Here is a 27,463-nt window from a genome sequence, read left to right on the forward strand (position 1 = left end):
ACCAAAATATTAATCTTTGCCCTGTTCATGGCCCTTGACCGTGATGAAGATGGAATGGTTGTCTCCATCTAGAAATGCTTCTCATAATTATTATTATTCTTATGATAATAATAGTCATATTATTATTACTATAATTGACAGCCAACATTTACTGAGTGTTCACAATGTGTTTGGCCCTATTTTCTTTTGTTTTATTTTATTTTATTAGTTCCTTGGTAGCCTAATAAATAATCAGTTGTAAGAGTTTCATGGGAATACACAAAGAAGTCTTCTCTATCATGAGAGTATTGTGTTTGAGATCTATTGATCAGACTGACCATATAATTTATTATATTGCATGCACTCTTACATATTTTGGTCTACCTCATTAATCATGAACTGACAGAGTTTATTTAAATTCACCTACAACTATTGTTGTAGTGCTATCTACCAGCATTTAAAAAACATTGAGGTGTGAGGGATTAACCAAGATGGCAGAGTAGAAGGACGTGCTCTCACTCCCTCTTGCGAGAGCACCAGAATCACAACTGGCTGCTGGACAATCATCGACAGGAAGACACTGGACTTCACCAAGAAGGATACCCTACGTCAAAGGACAGAGGAGAAGCCACAGTGAGACGGTAGGAGGGGCGCAATCAGAGTAAAATCAAAACCCATAACTGCTGGGTGGGTGACTCACAGACTGGCGAACACTTATTCCACGGAAGTCCACCCACTGGAGTGAAGGTTCTGAGCCCCACGTCAGGCTTCCCAACCTGGGGGTCCAGCAATGGGAGGAGGAATTCATAGAGAATCAGACTTTGAAGCCTAGTAGGAATTGATTGCAGGACTTCGACAGGACTGGGGGAAACAGAGACCCCACTCTTGGAGGGCGCACACGGAAGAGTGTGCGCATTGGGACCCAGGGGAAGGAGCAGTGACCCCGGGGGAGACTGAACCAGATGTACCTGCTAGTGTTGGAGGGTCTCCTGCAGAGGCGGGGGCTGGCTCTGTTTCACCGTGGGGACAAGGACAATGGCAGCGGAGGTTCTGGGAAGTACTCCTTGGCGTGAGCCCTCCCAGAGTCTGCCATTAGCCCCACCAAAGAGCCCAGGTAGGCTCCAGTGTTGGGTTGCCTCAGGCAAAACAACCAACAGGGAGGGAACCCAGCCCCACCCATCAACAGTCAAGTGGATTAAAGTTTTACGGAGCTCTGACGCCACAGCAACAGTCAGCTCTACCCACCACCAGAGCCTCCCATCAAGCCTCTTAGGTAGCCTCAACCACCAGAGGGCAGACAGCAGAAGCAAGAAAAACTACAATCCTGCAGCCTGTGGACCAAAAACCACAGTTACAGAAAGATTGACAAGATGAAAAAGCAGAGAGCTATATACCAGATGAAGGAACAAGAAAAAACCCCAGAAAAACAACTAAATGAAGTGGAGACAGGCAACCTTCCAGAAAAAGAATTCAGAATAATGATAGAGAAGATGATCCAGGACCTCGGAATAAGAATGGAGGCAAAGATTGAGAAGATGCAAGAAATGATTAACAAAGACCTAGAAGAATTAAAGAACAAACAAACAGAGATGGCCAATACAATAACTGAAATGAAAACTACACTAGAAGGAATCAATAGCAGAATAACTGAGGCAGAAGAACGGATAAGGGACCTGGAAGACAGAATGGTGGAATTCACTGCTGCGGAACAGACTAAAGAAAAAAGAATGAAAAGGAATGAAGACAGCCTACGAGACCTCTGGGACAACATTAAACGCAACAACATTCACATTATAGGGGTCCCAGAAGGAGAAGAGAGAGAGAAAGGACCAGAGAAAATATTTGAAGAGATTATAGTCGAAAACTTCCCTAACATGGGAAAGGAAATAGCCACCCAAGTCCAGGAAGCGCAGAGAGTCCCATACAGGATAAACCCAAGGAGAAACACGCTGAGACACATAGTAATCAAAATAGCAAAAATTAAAGACAAAGAAAAATTATTGAAAGCAGCAAGGGAAAAACGACAAATAACATACAAGGGAACTCCCATAAGGTTAACAGCTGATTTCTCAGCAGAAACTCTACAAGCCAGAAGGGAGTGGCATGATATACTTAAAGTGATGAAAGGGAAGAACCTACAACCAAGATTACTCTACCCGGCAAGGATCTCATTTAGATTGGATGGAGAAATCAAAAGCGTTACAGACAAGCAAAAGCTAAGAGAATTCAGCACCATCAAACCAGCTCTACAACAAATGCTAAAGGAACTTCTCTAAGTGGGAAACACAAGAGAAGAAAAGGACCTACAAAAACAAACCCAAAACAATTAAGAAAATGGTCATAGGAACATACATATCGATAATTACCTTAAACGTGAATGGACTAAATGCTCCAACCAAAAGACACAGGCTTGCTGGATGGATACAAAAACAAGACCCATATATATGCTGTCTACAAGAGACCCACTTTAGACCTAGGGACACATACAGACTGAAAGTGAGGGGATGGAAAAAGATATTCCATGCAAATGGAAATCAAAAGAAAGCTGGAGTAGCTATACTCATATCAGATAAAATAGACTTTAAAATAAAGAATGTTACAAGAGACAAGGAAGGACACTACATATTGATCAAGGGAGCAATCCAAGAAGAAGATACAGGGCTTCCCTGGTGGCGCAGTGGTTGAGAATCTGCCTGCCAATGCAGGGGACACGGGTTCGGGCCCTGGTCCGGGAAGATCCCACATGCCACGGAGCAACTAAGCCCGTGAGCCACAATTACTGAGCCTGCGCGTCTGGAGCCTGTGCTCCGCAACAAGAGAGGCCGCAACAGTGAGAGGCCCGCGCACCGCGATGAAGAGTGGCCCCCGCTTGCCGCAACTGGAGAAAGCCCTCGCACAGAAACGAAGACCCAACACAGCCAAAAATAAATAAATAAATAAATAAATAATTAAAAAAAAAAAAGTTAAAAAAAAAAAAGAAGATACAACAATTATAAATAGACATGCACCCAACATAGGAGCACCTCAATACATAAGGCAACTGCTAACAGCTACAAAAGAGGAAATTGACAGTAACACAATAATAGTGGGGGACTTTAACAACACCTCACTTACACCAATGGACAGATCATCCAAAATGAAAATAAATAAGGAAACAGAAGCTTTAAATGACACAATAGACCAGATAGATTTAATTGATATTTATAGGACATTCCATCCAAAAACAGCAGATTACACGTTCTTCTCAAGTGCACACGGAACATTCTCCAGGATAGATCACATCTTGGGTCACAAATCAAGCCTTGGTAAATTTAAGAAAATTGAAATCATATCAAGCATCTTTTCTGACCACAACGCTATGAGATTAGAAAGGAATTACAGGGAAAAAAACGTAAAAAAGACAAACACATGGAGGCTAAACAATACGCTACTAAATAACCAAGAGATCACTGAAGAAATCAAACAGGAAATCAAAAAATACCTAGAGACAAATGACAATGAAAACACGACGACCCAAAACCTATGGGATGCAGCAAAAGCAGTTCTAAGAGGGAAGTTTATAGCTATACAAGCCTACATCAAGAAACAGGAAACATCTCGAATAAACAACCTAACCTTGCACCTAAAGCAATTAGCGAAAGAAGAACAAAAAAACCCCAAAGCTAGCAGAAGGAAAGAAATCATAAAGATCAGATCTGAAATAAATGAAAAAGAAATGAAGGAAACAATAGCAAAAATCAATGAAACTAAAAGCTGGTTCTTTGAGAAGATAAACTAAATTGATAAGCCATTAGCCAGACTCATCAAGAAAAAGAGGGAGAGGACTCAAATCAATAAAATCAGAAATGAAAAAGGAGAAGTTACAACAGACACCGCAAAAATACAAAGCATCCTAAGAGACTACTACAAGCAACTTTATGCCAATAAAACGGACAACCTGGAAGAAATGGACAAATTCTTAGAAAGGTATAACCTTCCAAGACTGAACCAGGAAGAAACGGAAAATATGAACAGACCAATCACAAGTAATGAAATTGAAACTGTGATTAAAAATCTTCCAACAAACAAAAGTCCAGGACCAGATGGCTTCACAGGTGAATTCTATCAAACATTTAGAGAAGAGCTAACACCTATCCTTCTCAAACTCTTCCAAAAAATTGCAGAGGAAGGAACACTCCCAAACTCATTCTATGAGGCCACCATCACCCTGATACCAAAACCAGACAAAGACACTACAAAAAAAGAAAATTACAGACCAATATCACTGATGAATATAGATGCAAAAATCCTCAACAAAATACTAGCAAACAGAATCCAACAACACATTAAAAGGATCATACACCACGATCAAGTGGGATTTATCCCAGGGATGCAAGGATTCTTCAATATACGCAAATCAATCAATGTGATACACCATATTAACAAATTGAAGAATAAAAACCATATGATCATCTCAATAGATGCAGAAAAAGCTTTTGACAAAATTCAACACCCATTTATGATAAAAACTCTCCAGAAAGTGGACACAGAGGGAACCTACCTCAACATAATAAAGGCCATATATGACAAACCCACAGCAAACATCATTCTCAACAGTGAAAAACTGAAAGCATTTCCTCTAAGATCAGGAACGAGAGAAGGATGTCCACTCTCACCACTATTATTCAACATAGTTCTGGAAGTCCTAACCACGGCAATCAGAGAAGAAAAAGAAATAAAAGGAATACAAATTGGAAAAGAAGAAGTAAAACTGTCACTGTTTGCGGATGACATGATACTATACATAGAGAATCCTAAAACTGCCACCAGAAAACTGCTAGAGCTAATTAATGAATATGGTAACATTGCAGGATACAAAATTAATGCACAGAAATCTCTTGCATTCCTATACACTAATGATGAAAAATCTGAAAGAGAAATTATGGAAACACTCCCATTTACCACTGCAACAAAAAGAATAAAATACCTAGGAATAAACCTACCTAGGGAGACAAAAGACCTGTATGCAGAAAACTATAAGACACTGATGAAAGAAATCAAAGATGATAGCAACAGATGGAGAGATATACCATGTTCTTGGATTGGAAGAATCAACATTGTGAAAATGACTATACCACCCAAAGCAATCTACAGATTCAATGCAATCCCTATCAAATTACCAATGGCATTTTTTACGGAGCTAGAACAAATCATCTTAAAATTTGTATGGAGACACAAAAGACCCCGAATAGCCAAAGCAGTCTTGAGGGAAAAAAACGGAGCTGGAGGAATCAGACTCCCTGACTTCAGACTATACTACAAAGCTACAGTAATCAAGACAATATGGTGCTGGCACAAAAACAGAAACATAGATCAATGGAACAAGATAGAAAGCCCAGAGATAAACCCACGCGCCTATGGTCAACTAATCTATGACAAAGGAGGCAAAGATATACAATGGAGAAAAGACAGTCTCTTCAATAAGTGGTGCTGGGAAAACTGGACAGCTACATGTAAAAGAATGAAATTAGAATACTCCCTAACACCATACACAAAAATAAACTCAAAATGGATTAGAGACCTAAATGTGAGAATGGACACTATAAAACTCTAAGAGGAAAACATAGGAAGAACACCCTTTGACATAAATCACAGCAAGATCTTTTTTGATCCACCTCCTAGAGTAATGGAAATAAAAACAAAAATAAACAAATGGGACCTAATGAAACTTCAAAGCTTTTGCACAGCAAAGGAAACCATAAACAAGACGAAAAGACAACCCTCAGAATGGGAGAAAATATTTGCAAACGAATCAACGGACAAAGGATTAATCTCCAAAATATATAAACAGCTCATATCGGCTCAATATTAAAGAAACAAACACCCCAATCCAAAAATGGGCAGAAGACCTAAATAGACATTTCTCCAAAGAAGACATACAGACGGCCACGAAGCACATGAAAAGATGCTGAACATCACTAATTATTAGAGAAATGCAAATCAAAACTACAACGAGGTATCACCTCACACCAGTTAGAATGGGCATCATCAGAAAATCTACAAACAACAAATGCTGGAGAGGGTGTGGAGAAAAGGGAACCCTCTTGCACTGTTGGTGGGAATGTAAATTGATACAGCCACTATGGAGAACAATATGGAGGTTCCTTAAAAAACTAAAATTAGAATTACCATATGACCCAGCAATCCCACTACTGGGCATATACCCAGAGAAAACCGTAATTCAAAAAGACACATGCACCCGAATGTTCATTGCAGCACTATTTACAATAGCCAGGTCATGGAAGCAACCTAAATGCCGATCAACAGACGAATGGATAAAGAAGTTGTGGTACATATATACAATGGAATATTACTCAGCCATGAAAAGGACCGAAATTGAGTCATTTGTTGAGACGTGGATGGATCTAGAGACTGTCATACAGAGTGAAGTAAGTCAGAAAGAGAAAAACAAATATCGTATATTAACGCATGTATGTGGAACCTAGAAAAATGGTACAGATGAGCCGGTTTGCAGGGCAGAAGTTGAGATACAGATGTAGAGAACGGACATATGGACACCAAGGGGGGAAAACTGCGGTGGGGTGGGGATGGTGGTGTGCTGAATTGGGCGGTTGGGATTGACATGTATACACTGATGTGTATAAAATTGATGCCTAATAAGAACCTGCAGTATAAAAAAAGAAACAAACAAAACAACTAACACTAAACTTTCATTGGGTTATTTGTATGGAAATATGTTAATATAAATGTTTCAGACAGTACATGAAATTTCTAAAAATCTTATATGTTCTGGTATAATGTTATAAGTCATAATCCTAGTTATTACTTTAAAATGTATATCTCAGAAATAACTAATTTTCTTGTCAACTGCATTATTATGAACTTTCATCAGATCTTTAACCGTGGTCATTTTTAAGTCTTTCGTCATTTACAGACAGTTCTGGGTGTACTCTGATGCTTTTGCAAATATGTTCCTATAAAAGGGTTTCATCTTCAAGAAATTCATGGAAAAGACTCTGACAAGTACAGGCTTCTGGTAACTGACTGTACTGCTGAACTGAATGAATAAGCATTTTCAGAACTCTAATGAAAAACTGATGAACTCATAAAAGTGCTAACAAAAGATCAAGATAAAAAAAAACTTAATTACATGGGACTGAGTGAACTGATGAGGATGAGTATAATTTTTGTGACTTTCTGTTTGAATTAAAAAAAAAAAATCCCACAAGGACTCAGAGGCAAAGAATATACAAATCAATTTTCACTGCAAAGTAAAGGAGCTGTTACAGTGGAGGATTACTGGACTGAATGTCAATATTATGACATAGTATGAGTGTGTTTCATGTTTGGTAATTGCAATCATTGTTGCTTTTGTTGTGGTCATCCATGTACAATGCTTGGTGTCAGTCTATTTATCTCTTGTAAAAATAAAATACAGTGTGTGTGTGTGAAAAAAAAAATTGAGGTGTAATTGGCATATAACATTTTACTAGTTTCAGCTGTACAACATATTGATTCGATATTTGTATATATTTTGAGATGATCACCACAATAAGTCTGGTTAACCTCCGTCAGCATACATAGTTACAATTTTTTTTGTTCTTGTGATGGGACCTGTTTCAAATGCTTTACGTGTACTGGCTTACTTAATTCTCACAACAGCCCTCTAAGGCAGGTTAAATGAGTTAATATTTACAAAATGAGTCAACACTTTGTAAGCGCTCACTCAATAAATAAATGAATTAATAACTAAGTGAATGCATAAAGAAAATGCCATTTTAATCCTCCTTTTATAGACCAGAAGGCTAAAGGACTCAGCTGCGGTCCCTTGGGCAGTAATAGGTGGAGCTGGGATCCTTTCCTTGATCATCTAATTCCTCTGCTCTCCTGTAACACTGCTGAAGCAGGACCTTGATGCCCGAAGCCCAGCCTTTGGGATTCAACAGCTTGGCTGGTGAGAGAGCTGCCTCGTAGCCACAGTCTGTGTGATGGTTTGTTCTTTCCTTTGTGACAAATGGCCCTGAAACTCAGCCATATTTGTGAATCCAGGATTGGTGATGGTCAAAGGTCTACTGTACCACATGGTGTTCTATGTCTATATAGCTGGTCTCTGACTCTCAGTTTTCTCATTTATAAAATGGAGATGATTATGCTTATCTTGCAGTGAACTGCTGTAAACAGTAGAGATAACATAATAATGGGACTGCATTAGGCTCAGAAAACAGTTGTTAGTGATGCTGTTTTTATTATGGAACACCTAAGCTGATTATTTGCCAAATATAGTGGCTCTTCACTTTGGGGGGAAAGGTTTTTAAGAATCTTATGAAAGGTATGGATTTAATGTACCTATATATGTACATAATATTTTGGATATAATTTCATAGTAGGGATGCCAGATAAAATATGCCCGGGATGCCCAGTTGAATTTGAATTTCAGAGAAACAGTAAATGCTTTTTTTTTTTTTTAGTATAAGTATATCCCAAATATTGCATGGGTCATATTTATACTAAGAAATTTTTCATTGTCTCATCTGAAATTCGAATTTAATGGGGCGTCTCGTGGTTTTAATTTGCTAAATCTGGCAGCCCTATTTCATAGACTGAGAAGTGATAAAGGCTATCATGATCCTGTCCTCAGGGAAACACACATGCACGTGCACACAGACACATGTACATACTCACGTGTGCACCCACACCCACACCCACAGAATTTTGCATACATTTCAGGGAGTCCTGTTCTGATGGATCCTTACTCACCAGGAGTCTTGGTCTCATTGGGAATCAGACATCGCACAAAGTGAGGATGAGTGCTCCTTAAACTGGCCATCAATTTGTTTAAATTTTCCTGAGACACAAACCAGAAGAAGCACATTAACCTTAGCACACGCCGTTGCGCTGGGCAGAAATACAACAGAATGTGGAAGTTGCCAAAAAACAAACCCTGAACACAGCGGACACGGTCTGGAAAGAGGAGCCCTTCTTCTTCCCACCCTTCTTGCTCACCCTGGCGTCGCCTGGAGACAGACACAAGAGGGTGTGTCCAGTGAGTCCTGAGGACACAGTGGTGGCCTTTCCTACCCACCTGCCCCACCAGTTTTATTGAGATGTAACTGACATATAACACTGTATATGTTTAAGGTGTACAACATAATGATTTGATATATGTATATACTGCAAAATGATCACAGCATTAAGTCTACTTAACATCTATCCCTTCACTTACAGTTTCTTTCTCTTGTGATGAGAGCTTTTTTTTTTTTTTTTTTTTTTTATTTATGGCTGTGTTGGGTCTTCGTTTCTGTGCGAGGGCTTTCTCTAGTTGCGGCAAGTGGGGGCCACTCTTCATCGCGGTGCGCAGGCCTCTCGTTATCGCGGCCTGTCTTGTTGCGGAGCACAGGCTCCAGACGCGCAGGCTCAGTAGTTGTGGCTCACGGGGCCAGTTGCTCCGCGGCATGTGGGATCCTCCCAGACCAGGGCTCTAACCTGTGTCCCCTGCATTGGCAGGCAGACTCTCAACCACTGTGCCACCAGGGAAGCCCTTGTGATGAGAGCTTTTAAGCTCTACTCTCTTAGCAACTTTCAAATATACAACACAGTGTAATTAACTGCAGTTACCATGCTGTACTTAACAACCACGGAACTTATTTATGTCATAATTGGAAGTTTGTACCTTTTAACCCCTTTCACCCAATTCTCCCACCTCTCACCCGCCACCTCTGGCAACCACAGATCTGATCTCTGTTTCTATGAGTTTGGTTTTTTAAGATTCCACATATACGTGAGATTATACAGGATCTGTCTTTCTGTGTCTGACTTATTTCACATAGCATAACGCCCTCAAGGTCCACTGTTGCCAATGGCAAGATTTCATTCTTTTCTATGGCTGAATAATATTCCATTATATATGACCTTTTCTTTATCCATTTATCCATCAATGGACACTTAGATCGTTTCCATGTCTTGGCTATTCTAAATAATGCCACAATGAACGTGGGGGTATCTCTTTGGGATAGTAATTTCATTTCCTTTGGGTATATACCCAGAAGTGGAATTGCTGGATCACATGGTAGTTCTATTTTTAATTTTTAAAGGAATCTCCATACTGTTTTCTGTAGTGGCTGCACAAATTTACATCTCCACTAACAGTGCACCGTTTTGTCAGTGGTGGCCTTTCTAAACCGCTTCCTCCAAACCCTGAAGTGAAAGTTTGGTTTTCTTTTGACATAGGAGAGCTGAGGTTTTTTGGTTTGTTCATTTCTGTATTCTGATTCTTAAAATTCCTCTAAACTACTCAGATTTGGGAACACTGATTTTTATCACTGTGGGAACGGAGTGGGGTGGGATATGGGTGGCATTCAACTGGGAGTATAATTTAGACTCTCTGTATCCAAGGAGAATCTTTTCCTTTAGACATCAGACATGAAATCCAACTGAATAGTTGGCAAGACTGAGATGTTCCTCTTGGTGAATGTGGTTTCTTTCATGACTGTCCCTTTTAAAAATTCTTGAGTCCCTGTTTATCTCTTCATGAGGAAGTAACTGAAAGTAATACAACTGAAGTTTCTCAGAATACTCTACAAGTCAATTTTTTTCTTGTCTAGAAGGAACAACCCAGCTTAATGTGGCATCGGTGATATTGGGTCTACTTTTTCTGAATGGCTCAATTTCAGATTTAGCTTCTGATATGTAATCAAGATTCAGCCCTTGGGGAAATTTCATGTCTCATTTCCCCCACCCTCCTCTCACTCCACCCTCTTTGTCCCCAGGGTCTAGCATGACCATGTGTTTGGGTGGGGAGGAGAGGCAGGAAAGCCACTTCCCCAGGTTCATGCCTACACAGGAGCTTATGTTTAGAGTCCTGGCATCATTGCTAAGTGAGGTTATGCAATACAGTTACAGAGATGCCCTAATTAGATTTGAAGAAGATGGTGTTCATCATTCAAGTTTAAAGTTATGCCCATTTTTATGTTATACTGCCCAATACACTAGACATTAATTGTAAAAAACTATCTAATGAATGATTATATTGCATGAATTAAAAGCATTAATTTGTTAAATAAATGCGTTTAAAATAGTCCATAATTTTTAAACCTTATTCTGGAAATTACTTAAAAAATATATAGGTAATCTTAACAAGTGATACCGGCTTGTGCAGCCATTTGGGAAAATGGTCTGGAACTTCCTCAAAAAGTTAAACATAGAGTTACCATAGGATTCTGTAGTTCCATTCCTAGGTATGTACCCAAAAGAATTAACAATGTCCACATAGAAACTTCTATAAAATGTTCATAGCAGCATTATTCATAGTACCCAAAAGTGGAGAAAACGTAAAGGTCCATCAACTGATGAGTGGATAGACAAAATTGTGTAAGATCCACACGGTGGAATATTATTTACCTATAAAAAGAAATGAATTGCTGACACTTGCTGCAACATGGACACCTGAAGAACGTTAAGCTAAGTGAAAGAAGCCAGACACAAAAGACCATATAGTGTATGATTCCACTTATATGAAACATCCAGAATAGGCAAATTCATAGAGACAGAAAGTAGTTTGGCAGCTGCCACAAGCTGGGAAGGAGGCAGGTGGAAAGTGGCTGCTGAAGGGTTACTGGCGTGATGAAAATGTTCTGGAATTACGTAGTGGTAATGGTTGCACAACCCATAAATATACCAAAAACAGCTGAATTTTTTTTTAATAAATTTATTTATTTATTTAGTTTTTGGCTGTGTTGGGTCTTCCTTCGTTGCTGTGCACGGGCTTTCTCTAGCTGTGGTGAGCGGGGGCTACTCTTCATTGTGGTGCGTGGGCTTGTCATTGTGGTGGCTTCTCTCCTTGAAGAGCACGGGCTCTAGAGCGCAGGCTCAGTAGCTGTGGCGCAGGGGCTTAGTTGCTCTGCGGCATGTGGGATCTTCCCGGACCAGGGCTCAAACCCGTGTCCCCTGCATTGGCAGGCAGATTCTTAACCACTGCGCCACCAGGGAAGTCCCACCACTGAATTTTTTAAAGGGTGAATTTTATGCTATATGAATTATATCTCAGTAAGAAAAAAACTATTAAAGAATGTGGTATTGGCTACTGTGTCCACTGGGAGGCCCTGTTCATTCACCTCCATAGAACTCAATCTCTTTAAAAAAATTTTTTTTTGACTTAAAAATTCAATTTATTTTTTATTGAATGAAAATTTCTTTAAATTCTACAGTGCTTTACAATTTTCACAAGTTTCACAACATGATTTCATATAATCCCATAATAACCCTTTTTCCCTCCCACCCTTGTATTGCCCCTCCCCCTTCCCTCTCCCCACTGGTAACCACTAGTTTGTTCTCTATATCTGTGAGTCTGCTTCTTATTTGTCTTATTCACCAGTTGGTTGTATTTTTTAGATTCCACATATAAGTGATATCATACAGTATTTATCTTTCTCTGTCTGACTTATTTCATTTAGCATTATGCCCTCCAAGTCCATCCATGTTGCTGCAAATGGTAAAATTTCATTCTTTTCTATGGCTGAGTAATATTCCATTATATATATATATATATATATATATATATATATATATATATATATATATATATATATATATATATCACATCTTCTTTATCCATTTTTCTGGTGATGGACACTTAGGTTGCTTGCATACCTTGGCAATTGTAAATAATGCTGCTATGAATATCGGAGTGCGTGTATCTTTTCCAATTAGTGTTTTTGGTTTTTTTGGATATATACCCAGGAGTGGAATTGCTGGGTCATATGGTTAGAGCTTAATCTCTTAAGGAAGAGGAAGAATAGAAGTAGGAGAAAGAAAAATAGAGATCAGAGACAGACAAATAAACCAAGCTCAACCTGAAGCTCATGTCCAGCTACTGGTTCTTCATGAGTTACGAGTAATTACACAGAGTTTCCACAGGGGGAATTAAAAAAAAATTTCACCTGCTTCTGCACCAGCATAGTTGGAAGAAAGGAAGGACAGCAGCTTCAGCGAAGACTTCTGGTACAGCCCGACCACGGTCTCGTTCAGGGGGTCCCTGTTCTTGTTCAGCCAGCCGGCAATGTTGTAGTCCGTGGTGCCCGCATGGTGCACCAGGGAGAAGTGGGCCTCAGCCTTGCCTTTGGCAGGCTTGGGCTTCTGGAAGTTGTTGGACTTGCCCAAGTGCTGGTCATACAGCTTGTTCCTGAAGGAGGTGTCTGTGGCCTTGGGGAACATGCACTCCTCTTCCAGGATGGAGAAGATGCCCATAGGCTGGAAGGAGGATAACCGACTATCCTCAGCATTTACTAGTACATCCCAATGACTCCATCATCTGTAGGAGGCAAGGACAACTTCTTTGGTGCTGTCACTCTGTTACTAGGAACACTGGGATGTAAGCACTGTGAGAACAAGGCTGTTGGTCTGTTTGGTGCGATGACAGAACAGTGCTCGGCATATGGTAGGTGCTAATTTAGTATTTGTTGAACAAAAGAGCATGGAATGAAATTGCATGTATATAAAGGTAGCTCATTGTGAGGTAACAGAAACATTGTATATTGGTCTCTGTCCCTGGTTCCTGGCACAGAGCTTCTGAAGCCTTTGCAATTTTCCTTAGCGATAAGGGTACCAGGAGCATCTCTTGTTCTATTGAGGTGACGCTGGGTGCGCTCCTGGATGGGGGCTGGTCACCAGGAAGACCAAGCCATGATTAGAAGCTTGGGATTTTCAGTCCTCTGCCCGCATCCTCCAGAGAGGGGAGAGGGGCGAGGGGCTGGAAATGGAGTTAATGATTGATCGTGCCTACATGAGGAAGCCTCCATAAAATCCCAATTGTAGGTGGTTCTGAGAGCTTCCGGGTTGGAGAACACATCCACATACTGATAGGGTGACACACGCCAGCCCGATGGGGACAGAAGCTCCTGCATTTGGGACCCTCCCAGACCTTGTGCCCAGTCAGCCCTGGGCTCCATGCACATTCTCAGGGATAACTGAGTCCTTGGATCGTAATCACCCACACACCTCTTTAAGTGTCTGAACAGATTCTGTGTGCTTTCCAAACATTTACCCTTCCTGCACAGGGAAGTCAGCTATCCGAAGGCTCAGAGCCTGGGGGAGTGGGTTTAGGGGAGCCAATCTATTAGCAGAAAAGAGTTAGAGTAAAGAGGTGGTGGTCCAACCAAGGTGGAGCTGTCCCTGGAGAGCAGCGTTTCTTTACCTTCTCGATGAGCTCAATGCAGGCGGCCAGGTCCATCCCGAAGTCAATGAACGTCCACTCGATGCCCTCCTTCTTGTACTCCTCCTGCTCCAGCACGAACACGTGGTGGTTGAAAAACTGTTGCAGTTTCTCGTTGGTGAAGTTGATGCACAGCTGCTCCAGGCTGTTGAACTGGGTATTTCGAATAGCAAAGAGTTTGAGTGAGTTTGGAAAATCCAGCGGAGACTCAGCAAAGCAGACACAAAGCGGAAGGGTGCTTTGGGGCTTGTCATTGATGCCAACAACTCACATGAAAGATCTCAAAGCCAGCGATGTCCAAGACCCCGATGAAGCACTGCCTGGGCTGCTTGGTGTCCAGCTGCTGGTTGATGCGGGTGACCATCCACAGGAACATCTTCTCGTAGACGGCTTTGGCCAGAGCGCCCACCGAATTGGTCACCTTGAAAAAAAGAACATCCACTCAACCCTCAAATTAATGTTTTTATGATTGTATTAAGTAGAAACACACAAAGTTCACGTCTTGAAAGTCAAAAGCAGCTGGAGATTGGCAGTTTCATATATTTCAGTCTAATATTAAATCTACGTTGAGACATCAGCTCAGTTCCATGAGGTCTATCCCATTTACAAAGATCGTTTTCTACCAACCTTGGTTGTAACACGTGACTCTAGCCCCGGCCACACCTAATTGAACCAGAGGTGGACATTTGGTCCAAGTTGGGCTAAACGGCACGTCTCTCCTGAGAATTTGGAATTGGGATCAAAGGATGCTGGTCTCAGTCTCAGGGTGAGGCTGGAACCACGGAGATGTAAACTTGGGAGTTCTGGGGTGGCCACGGGCAGGAGAGGTGGAGAAAGCTTACCCACCTAGTGAGAACACAGCAGAGCAGGAGAGAGAAGACAGCCCACGGTGCCCCAAGAAGGAGCTGGAAAGAGGCTGCCTGGCTCTGGAGGGTTCTTCACTTCCTGCCTCCAGACCCTCATGGCACCCAAGGCACTCCTTGAGTTACCCCTGAGGCCTAAGAATGAATTCCCCCTTCATGCTGAAGCCAGTTTCATATGTGTTTCTGATTCCTGCAACCGAAAGAACTTTAGGATGGCGGTTCAAATAGCAAAATACGTGAGCCATTCGAATTCAGAGCATCTCCATTACCTGCTGGACATTTTGCCCTTTAGTGACATATTCGTTCCCAACCTTCACCCTTGGACAGCACAGGCCTTTCAGCATTTCTGCAGAATTCAGACCCATCAGGTACCCAGCTCTGTCAGCCACTGAAGGAGGAGGAGAAATGGTGTCACACAGACAGCAGCTGCTAAAACAGCCAATTAGGCCCTGGGTCCTCCTAGAAGTATTTTCTATAATCCTTTTGGATGTTTTTATGTTTTCCTGCACGCCCCAGGCCTGGACTTGACTAATGGAGTTTCAACCTCATAATCCAGGGTCCTGGGTTTTCAAGAACTTTCACTTTGCCTTCTAGATACAATCTTTAGAAATAGGTTGATCTTGACTTACTGATATTTAAATTTCATTAAAAAACATATTGTTATGCAGTATTGTTGGAGTCTGATAATACAGCAACATGGTATATGAGTAAAGGAAGTACCATCTGGACAGTTAATATAAGTTAATAAGCACCTTCTTAATTTCTGCAAGGTGCCATGCTAATAGCTGAGAGAGAAGTATGAAACCTTCATCCCACCTGCAAGTATTTGGAGATGGTCAAGCTCAGTTGAATATGGGCAATTTCATATAGTTCACTAGGAGTTCAGTTGACTGTGGGATGGACCGGGCTGCCTGCATTGAACTCATAGAAAAGGTGAAGAAATGCTGCTTCCCAAGGAGAGCTCCTCCTTGGTTGGGACCGTCGCCTCATTGCTGGTTCGGGAGCCAAGTTAATAAAAATCCAGTGCAGTGTTTGTTAAGGACTTAGTAAGAGACCAATTGTGTGCTTTACTCTTTGCTCAAACCATCCCTTCTTCCTACTTTGCCCATTTACCATTATTCTTCTGGTTACTTAAACTTGAAAGCTTGGGGTGGTACATCCTTCTTTTTCACCCCTGACATGCAGTGTTGAGATAGGCATCTAAGTCCTGCTCATTTCACCTTAAAAATAGCTTGCATCTCTATGGTTTCTAAGACTGTAGGATAGTAAAGTGGCAAAGAGCCTGGGTTCAAATTTAGGCTTTGCTCCTTTATGCCTCAGTCTTGCCATTTGTCAGCTGGGGGACAGTGGCAGCACTTAGGTTACTGGGCGGCTGTGAAGCAGTCCTGGTATACAGTAAGCGCTCAGCAAACACTGACTTGGGTTGGTAGCATCACCAGAGGAGCTCAGGCCCCGGTTACAGCCACCGTTTTCCCCTTTGCCAGGCTCTTCCTGCTTCTAAACACTGAACACGTGGCTGCCAGGGCTGGAAGAGGGTCTGGGACCTTGCCGTGACACATATCCATATGGTCCGCCTGTGCTGAGGAGCCTGATACATTGTTTTCCTACACATTCCACACTCTGGGTGAGCATGACTACAGACAGATTAGTTCCAGGCTGTCACACATACTCTGCTGCTGCTTGGAGCGTCAGCGGCTTCTGGTGCCTATCACATACATTCTAAACCATTTATCCTGGCACTCAAACCCTTTCCAAACCGATGCCAACATAATCGCTTTTTAATTCCCATCTCTTACAAATCCACTACACATATAGTCTTCTATAGCCAAAGTGGACCACTCTCTGCTTCTCTGTCCCCATCACATCCCTTCCTTAGCCCCCTTGCTCATCATTTCTTCTGCTTCGACTGCCTGCGCCCCCACCTTTTAGACTCCTACCCATCTTTCAAAGTCCAAGTCAATGTCCCCACCTCCCCCAGGAAGCCTTCCCTGATTACCCCAATCAGAAGTGCTCCCTGCTCTGAACACTTTGAATTTTTCTCCCGTTACTTCGCATGCACCATTGGGAGGACAATGCACCCGTGGGTGTACATTTCCTGTATAATCCCCTTCACTTGAGTGTGGGTGGAACCTGTGAATGTAATGAGATATCACTCCCATGACGAGGTTACCAATCAGTTGACTTTGAGTTAATAACAAGGGAGACCATCCTGGACAAACCTAACCTGATCAGGAGAGCCTTTCTGGACACTGATAAAGTCATGTATATTTTCCTGGCCTTTAATTCCTGGCTATTGTTCCTTCTTATCATCTGGGGTGCCAGACACGCTGATTCAGGCAGTGTGGGGATGTTATCAAAAGGTAGAATTCTTAGGGATGAACCAGCCTTTTACTCTGGGAGCTTGTAAGCTGAAGTACTAGAGGCACGAGGCATGCAGGGTGTATGGCGGTGGGTCTGGCCTTCGGTCAGCCCCTACACTGCCCTCTACTCTGTTTCCAGGCCTCTTTGGGATGAGGCAGAGGCAGGTGGTGAGGTCATCCAGGTGAGAGTCACGGGGAGGAAGCTTTGTTCACCAGTCCTTGGTTCACGGTCAGTTCAACAGATGTAGGAGGCGGGAGAGAAAGTGATAGGAGGGAGAAATTTAGCGGCCACCTAAATTGGCAGCTAATTAATTAATTAATTTAGGTTAATTAATTTATTCACCTGAATTAATAGCTGCCTAACCAAGGTTCTTATTTTAGGCTCAGTGATCAGGACAATATTCTGGATATTAATAATGATACGTAAGCACAGAAAGGAAGGGAAATTCACTCACCGTAACCTCTCATAAATGTCCGCCCTAAAATAACAGGTAAACTGATGGTGAGAGACAGTGGACAGCGATTATTCACTTACGAGGTGATGCTCTCGTTTTCTAAGGAATCTCCACTAAATGATTCCTTGACCAAGTGAATGGACTTCCCCAGCGCATGTTCCAAAAGCTTTGGACGACCCAAATCCAGTTTGCATGGTTTTCCAAGAGCAGCTCTTGAGATGAACACAAAGTTTCTCTCCTGTGGTCCAGTCCACGTGTGAACGCAGGGGGACAGTCAAACCTCTGTCCCCTTCCCAGATGTGGTACCTTCGGTGCCGTCTGGCTCTGCCTGCTCTTCCCGCTGTTTCTGCTTGAATTTCAGGTTCCCGTAATGCATCACGGCGCCTGTGAGCTTGTAGATCCCAGCTTTCTCCTCTGAGCTGAAGCCCAGGATGTCAATGGCATTCTGGGAATTAGAAAAAAAGGACAGCCGTCACAGCAGGCCTCAGGGACCCAAATGCTGCTTTTCCCTGGCATTTTGTATAGCACGTGAGACAGCATTTACCCCAGTAAGTGCATGACAGGTGGGGTATGACAAGTTAGGGCTTAAAATCCATGTCTTAATTGAACATATTTGTGTGGGTGGGTGAAGATTATGGGAAGAAAATGTGAATAATCTGATTTTAATCCTTTCCCACTGTGCATAGATGTGGGCACTGCTTTCTGGATGAGAACACTGGGAAACACTGTGTGATGCTGGGAGGATGTACTTTCACGGGCACTATACCAGAGCTCGCGAACCTTGCATCGCAACCCAGGAATTACAGTGTAGTTCAGCATGGAGATAATATAGCACCGTAGACTATTAGAACTGGAAGGGAAGATGTTTTTCAAATGAGAAAGGAGCTAGGTAGGGGGGTAGGCACTGAGAAATGGAATACTTCCTGCCATATCAGTAAACAAAGGATGTCAGTCATCAGCGATTGCAGCCCTCCAACGAGAGCCGTGAGCCCTGAGGAAACTCAGGAAGGAGAGAATACGTGCCATCTAGCAGCCATCAGACGGCAGCCACTCCCCAGGTGAGCCCTGAGGAAACTCAGGATGTGAAAACACGGGGTACTGGCCCCAGATGGCTGAGGTGCATATCAAAGGAATGATTTCAGTGAGCTCAGACTCTTGCATCTTCCCACACACAGAAAAGTGCTAAATTCCTTAACTTGGGATTGCTGGTTTTCTTTCATTAACAGTAATCTTCTGATGTTCAGACTACCTGCCCTTGGTGGCAAAACTTCTGTATAACCTGGCTCCCCCCTCGCCCCCTCAGAGCAGTTCTCTCAGGGTTACTTGAGATGCTGCCTCCTGGGCTTGAAGCCCTAAAATTTCCCACCAAATAAAACATAACTCTCAACTTTTAGGTTGTGAATATTTTTTAAGTCGACAGCACCATCCCTATGTTATCTCATTAAGTCCCTATGAGAACCTTATAGGCGTGCAGATTTTTCCAAATTTCTAGGTGAAGAACTGAGGTTCTGAGGGACCTCCCTGCAGGGAGGATGTGATAAAAAGGGGACCGGAGCAGCGCTGGGTCACTTCAAAGCCTATAGCAGATGCTGATTTGGTTTTATAACCTCTTGTTCTACCACAATGGTTTAAACTGGAAAATCCTTCTCTGGGGTATACCTATGATTGTGTAGCAGGGAATGCAGCCCAAGCCTAAGCAATGCCCAGGGGTGGAGTTGAAACACGTCTGGATGTGTCAGGTAAGCTGGCGGGAGGGACCATGGTATTGAAGCGTGAGGCACTCTTGGGGTGGCGCCCCCTTGTGGGGGAGGGAGAGTCCACGCCAGGAGCTGACAGAGGGGAGGAGAGATTCTGAGGCCCTGAATCCGTATCCCATCCCAGCGGATGCATATCTGTGTCCTAGGAACGGGCGGCTGCGGGTAAATAGAGGAAGAACTTTCTTTCGCTAAGTGCTGAAAGGAAGCAGGTGAGAGCGCGACTGCGGGGGAGCCTTCTGGAGAATGCAGTCACTCGGAGGCACCCATCCCCCTCCATCTGGCCATAAACCATCACCCTGGAGAAGCTCCGTGGGAGGGAGGAACAACAGCGGCCCTGATGGCAGAGATCTCTGGTGAGGACCTGAGATACTTCGGGGACTTTTAGAATTCCTTAGGAGGGCCTTTCGGGGGGTGGGGGAGGGTGGCTGGAGGCCTTGTATCAGTCACTAACTCTCCTCCCCCCCAGTTGGTAAAGACTGCGGAAAGCTGGTTAAGAATATATAATAGCCAGACTAATGTCAAATGAAGTTTATTTGATCATGAACATTTTCTCCTTGCCTTAAAACAATTAGCACCACCTGGAAATGTCACAAAATGAAGGCCAGGGAGCTGGGCCCTGGGCAGGAGCCCCTGGGGTGTTGGGCCAGACCGCTTTCCAAAAGCTTTTACGGCTTCTGTGAGGGCAGAGCCAGCAGGGGTAGAGATTAATTGCACTGAGATGGTGTATTTTAGTTAAAAATGCAAGTTCTGGGGTTGGGCAGATCTGGGTTCAGACCGTCGTTTACAAACTGTCTTCGTGCAAATCGTGTGTTTTTTTCTAAGACTCAGCTTCTACCTTTATGAAACAGGGGTAGCAGTGGTGCTGATCCCAGAGGTTTTGTTGAGGCAAAGCTCTTTTCTCAGTTCCTAGCATGCGTGAGTGCTCAACGCACTTAGTTAATATTATGGTTATTGACCCTGGAGATACTCCCCAAAGCTAAAGGCCAGAGGCTTGACAGGTGTGTTGAGGAGGTGGGTGCCTACTGTGAGCCCAAGGTGGCAGGTAGCCGGAGGAATGGAACGGCTGCTGCAGAGCGGGACTGTTTTTCTCCTGCTTTAGACTTTTCTGTATTGTCTAGATTTTCTTAAAAGAACCATGTAGATGGTTTTGTACCCTGAAAACTTCCAACAAAAACTTTAAAGACCTTATCCATGCAAACATTTACTCTAAAAAGCTGGAGAATGGAACTGAAGGCCTATTTTGGAGAACTTCCTGTATTCCCATTTCCTGGAATCTTCTGAAATGGAACCAAGTGGGGGAGGGGTGTGATCTGTACTAATTCTCTGAGCTCTTGGGTCTAATCACTGAGCATCCCTGCATCCCAGCTTCCTCCTGAGATCATGGGTACCTCTCAGTTCATAAATTCAACAATTCCTTACTTAAGTAAATAAACACACAAAATACATCAGTGGCCAACAGTTCCTCACTGTCATCAATACTGGCCACGGTGACCTCTCCTTGGCTCACAAAGGGGAAGTCAAAGGGGTTGGTTGAAATGAGAAGCAGGTCTGTGAAGCAGAAGGATCCCTTTAGCATCTTATGCACAACTGACTCTGAGTTTTTTTCCAATGTGATCAATTTGGAAGATGAGAATGATAACCAAGGAACTTACCCATAAGTTCCGGCTTCTTGTTTGACATGATTTGGTAAAAAATATGATAGCCTCTCTCACGGGATAACGGAAATGTCACCCTGGATTTTTCTAAGAGATCTAAGATAACAAAAAACGATGTGATTTTAGGGTCCCCAGGAGATGCCTCTGTGGCCAAATCCAAGGTGCCAGATAGAGTGTTTGGACTCACAGGTTTCAATGTCCGCTGACACCAGCTTTCCTGTGGCTCCAAAGTGAATGCGAATGAACGTCCCCTGTCCAAAGACAGATTGAAAAACACAGTTATTTTCTTTCTATGGTACTGTAGCCAGCTTCTGTTAGGTACTACTGAGGATGGGTGGGATGTGTAGGCTCACGGAGGAGGTGATGCCAGAAGCATGAGGACCTTCCTCCTCTCTGTTTGCTTGGCATCTGGTCCCCACGCCGGCTCAGCCAAGACTCAGGTAGCTCTGCCCAAAGCACCTGGCCCTGTTCCCACAGCTCTGGGGATGCCTGCAGGCTCCCTCTCAAGCCTCTGTTTGGGACCACCTCCCACCTGACTGTCTCCTTGGTCTTTATCCTGCTCAAACTCTTTGTAACACCTTTGAACGGATAACCTGGTTGGACTCTCTGACTTCTTTTTTGCCTCTGGATGTTACTTCTGAGATTTCTTGCCTCAGTTTTCCTTACTACTTACTACATGCAAACCTAGCTCCCAGGCCAGGCCTCCTGGCTCCCCAAAGACCCACTCAGCACTTGGGTTCCCCCAATCTTGGGGAGTGAGGGCTGAAATTATATATAGTATATATGTGTGTGTGTATACTCCCTTCTTACATCATCTGCTTAATTGGTCGCTACCACTCTGTGAGCCAATTGGAGGGCGAAAATATTGCCTTGCTTGTTCACCCACAGACCCTGGAATGTAGTACATACTCAGTAGTATTCTCAGTATTTTCTGAATGAAGCCTAAGAAGAGTTAATGAAGGACCAGTGTAGGTTTATGTGAATTATGTGTTCGCTCTTCAGGAGTTCTAGCTGCCGAATGGAAGTGCCTCTGGGTACTTGCTCTACTGGCCAGTGAAATTAGATAGGAGACTGGATAATTGTTTATTTGCCAGTGTTGGAAGTATATGCCTCTTTGGTTGAGCTAATCCTAAGTGAAACATTGAAGGATGGGACATATCCTTCAATATCTTCAGTATCAACTTCTTCCCAATTTTTGAGCTCTGCTGCCTCCACCAGGTTTTCCCTCCTCCCAGCACCTCCTGACTTGGAGAAGGTCAGATCTGCTAACTAACTTCACACTAAGGTTTTCATGGCTAGTAAGTCAGTGGATACTGTTCAATGGACTTAGGTATTTTAAAATGCTCCCACCTGAAGAGGCCAATTTTAGCATAGAGAAGTCATTTTGTACTTGTGGAATTTGAATCTTGAATCCTTGTGACTTCAGGAGGCTCTGAGGTGATGCTGATTAGTTAGGGAAGGACAGCTAAATCTTCCTTCGGCTGGGAATAAGACAAAATGTTCTTTGAAGGGTTATCAGAATATCCCGGTTGGGCAGCTTGATCTGAAGTGCTTGGGGGTAGACTAAGGCCAGGTATATCCTAGTTTATGTGGCCATTTTTCATATTCAGCATTGGAGGAGAGGGCTTTCTTTCTGGGGGTCATTGACAATTGGACTGAGTCTTACGAATCTCAAGGAGTTGTCATTCCTCACGGTCTTGGCATTTCCAAAGGCCTCCAGGAGGGGGTTGGCCTGGATGATCTGGTCTTCCAGGGTTCCCTAATAATAAGTGAGAAGAGGAAAAGAGAGGACTTTGGACGTCTTCCGAAGTAACTTCCCAGTGACTCAAAAGTGTGGATGCTCTGGGAAGGTCCCAGGGAGAGATGTCGCCCAGCTCAGGCTGGTGGCAGGTACAGTTGTGCTGAGTGCCCACAGGCCCATCCCCACCCCACCCAAGGAGGCTTCAAGGTCCCATCATAGAAGGAGTCTTAGCACAGCACCATAGCGGCTTCTGGCCACACCAGATTCCAGGTTGGAGCCCTACCCGCTACATCTCAATCTCCCAGGCGGCCTTTCTTCTCTGATAACATTTTATTATAAATCATGGATTTGTGAAATATAGACCTCTGTTCCTGCACGCACCAGGACCCATTTATACAGATATTCAGGTTCAGAAGTAGAAACAGACTGTGAGCAATGAAAGTGACCCATACGATAGAAACAGTGGTTCTCAAAAAAATGTTTAAGTTGCATAAAATATTTTGTGAGAATTATTACGTAGAAATCCACTTACAGAAAGCAGAGTTTTCACCTTTCCCCCTTCCCCACATGATTGCTTGCCTTTCTGACTTCAGAGCTGTTTGGAAACTACTGTCCAGCCCAGTGGTTCTCAAAGTGTGATCCCTGGACAGGGCATGAACAATGGGAACATGACAGAAATGCAACATGCCAGGATTTTGAATGTGAGACAGGAATTTCAGTCAGAAATTCTGGGCCTGGGGACCAGCAATCCGTTGTTAACGAACCCTCCTGGTGATTCTGACGTGCACTCCAGTTTGAGAACCACTGGCCTAAACTATTCCTTCGCCAAAGGAGGATGTGGAGTTGTTCAAGGTCACTCGGCTGTTGCTGATGGAGCTGGTGCTAGAGCCCGAGTCCACAAGGTGGAGCCATTTCCTGCCTTGCCCCGTAAACACCCCCTGGGGCAGGACCTCGTGCTGTGCATCTCTGCTGAGCACAAAGCCCTGCAGACACTTGGTGCTCACCTGGGGTTTCAGCTATACTCATTCCAGCAAGCCTTCCAGGTGCAGGAAGCTGCTCACCTGCATCTTGCCCGGCCGCTGCTCCTTCCTCTTCTCCCCAGTGACCGCAATTGCTGCAAAGTGCTGGATCACACGCTTGGTGTTCACTGTCTTCCCAGCCCCGGATTCTCCGCTGTTGATTTAAAAGTAAGTGAGAGGGACTTCCCTGGTGGTCCAGTGGTAAAGAATCCGCCTTGCAAGGGACGCGGGTTCAATCCCTGGTCAGGGAACTAAGATCCCACATGCCGCGGGGCAACCGAGCCTGCACGCCATAACTACTGAGCTTGCGTGCCTGAATTAGAGCCCAAGTGCCACAAACTACAGAGCCCACGTGCTCTGGTGCCGCGTGCCACAACTACAGAGCCCACGCACTCTGGAGCCTGCGTGCCACAACTAGAGAAGAGAAAACCCGCCCGCCACAACTAGAGAGAAGCCTGTGCACCACAGCGAAGAGCCCGCGCACCCCAACAAAAGATCCCGAGTGCTGCAACTAAGACCCGACGCACTCAAAAATAAATAAAATATAATAAAGTAAAATAAAATAAAATAAAGTGAGATACACAGACATAGAGAACAGACTTGTAATTGCCAAGGGGACCAAGGAAAGGGGGAATGGAGGACAAATGGATTGAGAGTTTGGGATGAGTAGATGCAAACTATTAGATATAGAATGCATAACCAACAAGGTCCTACTGCATTGCACAGGGAACTATATTCAATACCTTGTGATAAAACATAATGGAAAAGAATATGAAAAGGAATATATATGTATAACTGAATCACTTTGCTGTACAGCAGAAATTAATACAACATTGTAAATAAAGTATACTTCAAAAAAATAAATTTTTTTAAAAAAGTAAGTGAGCTAAAGGAGAGCAGAAGGAATGGGCAGCCCCTTCCAAGTCATCATGGCAACAGCACAGGTTACTCACGCGATGAGGACGGACTGGTTGTCTTGATCTAGAAATGCAGAAGGAAGCAGGACAGAATAAATAAACAACATACAGGCAGGATATACAAATCAGGCAACATTGGGGGTAGACAGAGCCCATGAGTTCTAGTTCTGGCTTTGCCATTAACTAGTGGTGTGATGATTTGGGCTAGAAGATGTCTAATCTTCTTTGAGACAATTTGTGCAGATTTCCCAAATGCTGGATGTGTAACATGGGCAGCATGGGAAGTGAACGGTGAGTCCCACAGTGTGGAAGTTATTCGTGTTCACAGATCTTTACCTCCTCGATAGCACTTTCTTATCTCCCTTTTCAACAAAGAAAGCAAGTCTCAGACTTAGAACTTGTAAGAAGCCACAGCTTCTAATTAGAATTTATGGACACTGATTTGTTGTCATTGCATTTTTCTTTCACCTTTACTTTCTACTTGTGGATAGTGACCGTGGTTTTCCATTTACAAGAGTGTTATAGGTTGAATTGTGTTCCCCCCAACAAATTAATATGTTGAGGCCCTAACTAACCCCCAGTACCTCAAAATGTGACCTTATTTGGAAATAGGGTCATTGCAGATGTAATTAGTTAAGATGAGGTCATACTGGAGTAGGTGGGCCCCTAATCCAATATGACTGGTGTCCTTATAAAAAGAGAAATTTGGAGACAGATGAGAACACAATGTGAAGATGAAAGTGCAGATCAAGGTGATGATTCTATAAGCCAAGGGATGGCGAGGATGGCCAGCAAACCACTGGAAGCTGGGAGAGTGGCCTGGACCACATTCTCCCTCTCGGCCCTCAGAGGGAACCAACCCTGCTGACACCTTGATCTCAGACTTCCAGGCTCCAGAGCTGTGACACAATGCATTTCTGTTGCTTAGGCCACCCAGTGTGTAGTACTTGGTTACGGCATTCCTAAGAAACTAATACTAATAGTGATATTATTCTTCCTTTTGTTAAAAAATAGTTTTCCTCCAGATCAAAGGGCAGATTTGTTCGGTTCCTATTTTATTTTTATTTTTGGCCACGCCACGTGGCATGTGGGATCTTAGTTCCCTGACCAGGTATCGAATCCGTGTCCCCTGCAGTGGAAGCGCAGAGTCTTAACCATTGGACCGCCAGGGAATTCCCTGTTCTTCCTTTTTGAAATGAACGGAACTTCAGTCACTATAAGTAAAGATTTTAAATATGCAGAAATGGCCGGGATTGCGAATGTGACATTGGAATGGCTGAAGTTTGGGCAACATTGTCCTGGATGACTTTTAAGCATCTTCAGATCTCGGATGCTTGCTTCTACTTCTCTCCGCACCAAGTCAAATCAGGTGAAAGCTGAACAGACCGAAGTGATGTTAGGCATGACAGGGTGACAGTATTACCACATCTCTGCTATTTCATCTGCTATTCTGGAAATTTAAGGAGGAGAAAGAGGGAGCCTGAGAAAACAGGTGAAGGGAAGTTGCTGTGCCCATTTCTCCAACTTTGCATTCCTAAGTGGCTACTAATATAGTCTCTCTTCCAAGTGTGTTCCTGTTGGGGGTTTCTTTGGAGGTGGGGGCAGCGTATCTCCTTGTGCTTCACATCCACCCCCAGAGAAGCATGTACTTAGTGTGGCTTCAGTCCCAAGCTCTGGCTTAAGAACCGTGACTGGTAATGGAAGATACTGCGCCCCTGGCTTTCCATCCTGACATCCTCTGAATCTCCTGAGGTCACTTTGGTCATTGCACCATTTGGATGACCAAAGCCTGTGAAGGGTTCGAGTAATTAACTAAGAACCAGTGCAGTTAAAGGACTTGAATACTTCACTAAAACTATTTTTTAAAATATGGATTAAAGAAATTACTCACCAGTCAACACGAACTGATAGGCGTTGTCAGAGATGGAGAAGATGTGGGGCGGGGCCTCCTGGTGCTTTTTGCCTCTGTAGGCCGTCACCACCTCAGGGTTGTACACCGGCAGCCACTTGTAGGGGTTGACGGTGACACAGAAGAGGCCTGAGTAGGTCTGAGAAAATCAGAAAATTCAACCTATGGATCTTGATTTTACTAAGAGAAGGAAATGGAATAAAGAGAGGTTGAAGGGTACTCACGTAGATCATCCAGGCTGCGTTACGCTCTTTGAGGTTGTACAGCACTGCTGGCTCGTGCAGGTGGGTCATCACGACCATGTCCTCAACCTTGTCATATTTGGGAGGGTTCATGGGGAAGACTTGGTCACTGTTCGGAGTGAGTGTCTGGATATTGAGAGGAAAATCACATGATGAGTGGGAGAGCCGATGTGGTGACCTACCAGTGGGGTGAAAATGGTGAGATATTGTGGTGAGATTACCCCATTACCGTGGTTAACCTTATGGATCATTTCTGTGCCCGGAGATGATCCGTAAAGAACTGTTCTTGATAAATCTAAGACTGGTCAAACTGTAGAACCAATTCTGGTCTGATGCCCCCAAGTCAGCATGCCATTCTGT

At 43.5% G+C, this 27,463-nt stretch overlaps 2 protein-coding genes across 4 annotated transcripts in view; one reads left to right on the forward strand and one right to left on the reverse strand.

Moving 5' to 3' along the window:
* Positions 1–27,463, reverse strand: part of LOC132354585 (myosin-13-like) — a 77,246-nt gene that overhangs the window by 44,976 nt on the left and 4,807 nt on the right. Inside the window, 15 exon segments of the mRNA XM_059906446.1 lie at positions 8,737–8,824; positions 8,920–8,993; positions 12,915–13,224; positions 14,168–14,338; positions 14,457–14,606; positions 15,318–15,436; positions 18,170–18,308; positions 21,065–21,168; positions 21,273–21,371; positions 21,463–21,526; positions 22,942–23,034; positions 24,078–24,189; positions 24,989–25,016; positions 26,844–27,000; positions 27,086–27,229. Of these exon segments, the coding sequence (XP_059762429.1) occupies positions 8,737–8,824; positions 8,920–8,993; positions 12,915–13,224; positions 14,168–14,338; positions 14,457–14,606; positions 15,318–15,436; positions 18,170–18,308; positions 21,065–21,168; positions 21,273–21,371; positions 21,463–21,526; positions 22,942–23,034; positions 24,078–24,189; positions 24,989–25,016; positions 26,844–27,000; positions 27,086–27,229 (1,852 nt within the window).
* The window catches only part of LOC132355247 (uncharacterized), a 296,430-nt gene that overhangs the window by 43,033 nt on the left and 225,934 nt on the right, over positions 1–27,463 (forward strand). The window contains exon 1 of one of the 3 annotated variants that reach the window (XM_059907488.1): positions 19,906–19,973. The exons of 1 other annotated variant lie outside the window; for it this stretch is intronic. The gene's annotated coding sequence lies outside the window, so the exon portion shown is untranslated. Of the gene's footprint in view, positions 1–19,905; positions 19,974–27,463 lie in introns of those variants that run through there. One more of the 3 variants, XM_059907487.1, reaches the window with a different exon arrangement.

The sequence above is a fragment of the Balaenoptera ricei genome, chromosome 20 (assembly GCF_028023285.1).
Source record: "Balaenoptera ricei isolate mBalRic1 chromosome 20, mBalRic1.hap2, whole genome shotgun sequence".
Classification (NCBI taxonomy): Eukaryota; Metazoa; Chordata; class Mammalia; order Artiodactyla; family Balaenopteridae; genus Balaenoptera; species Balaenoptera ricei.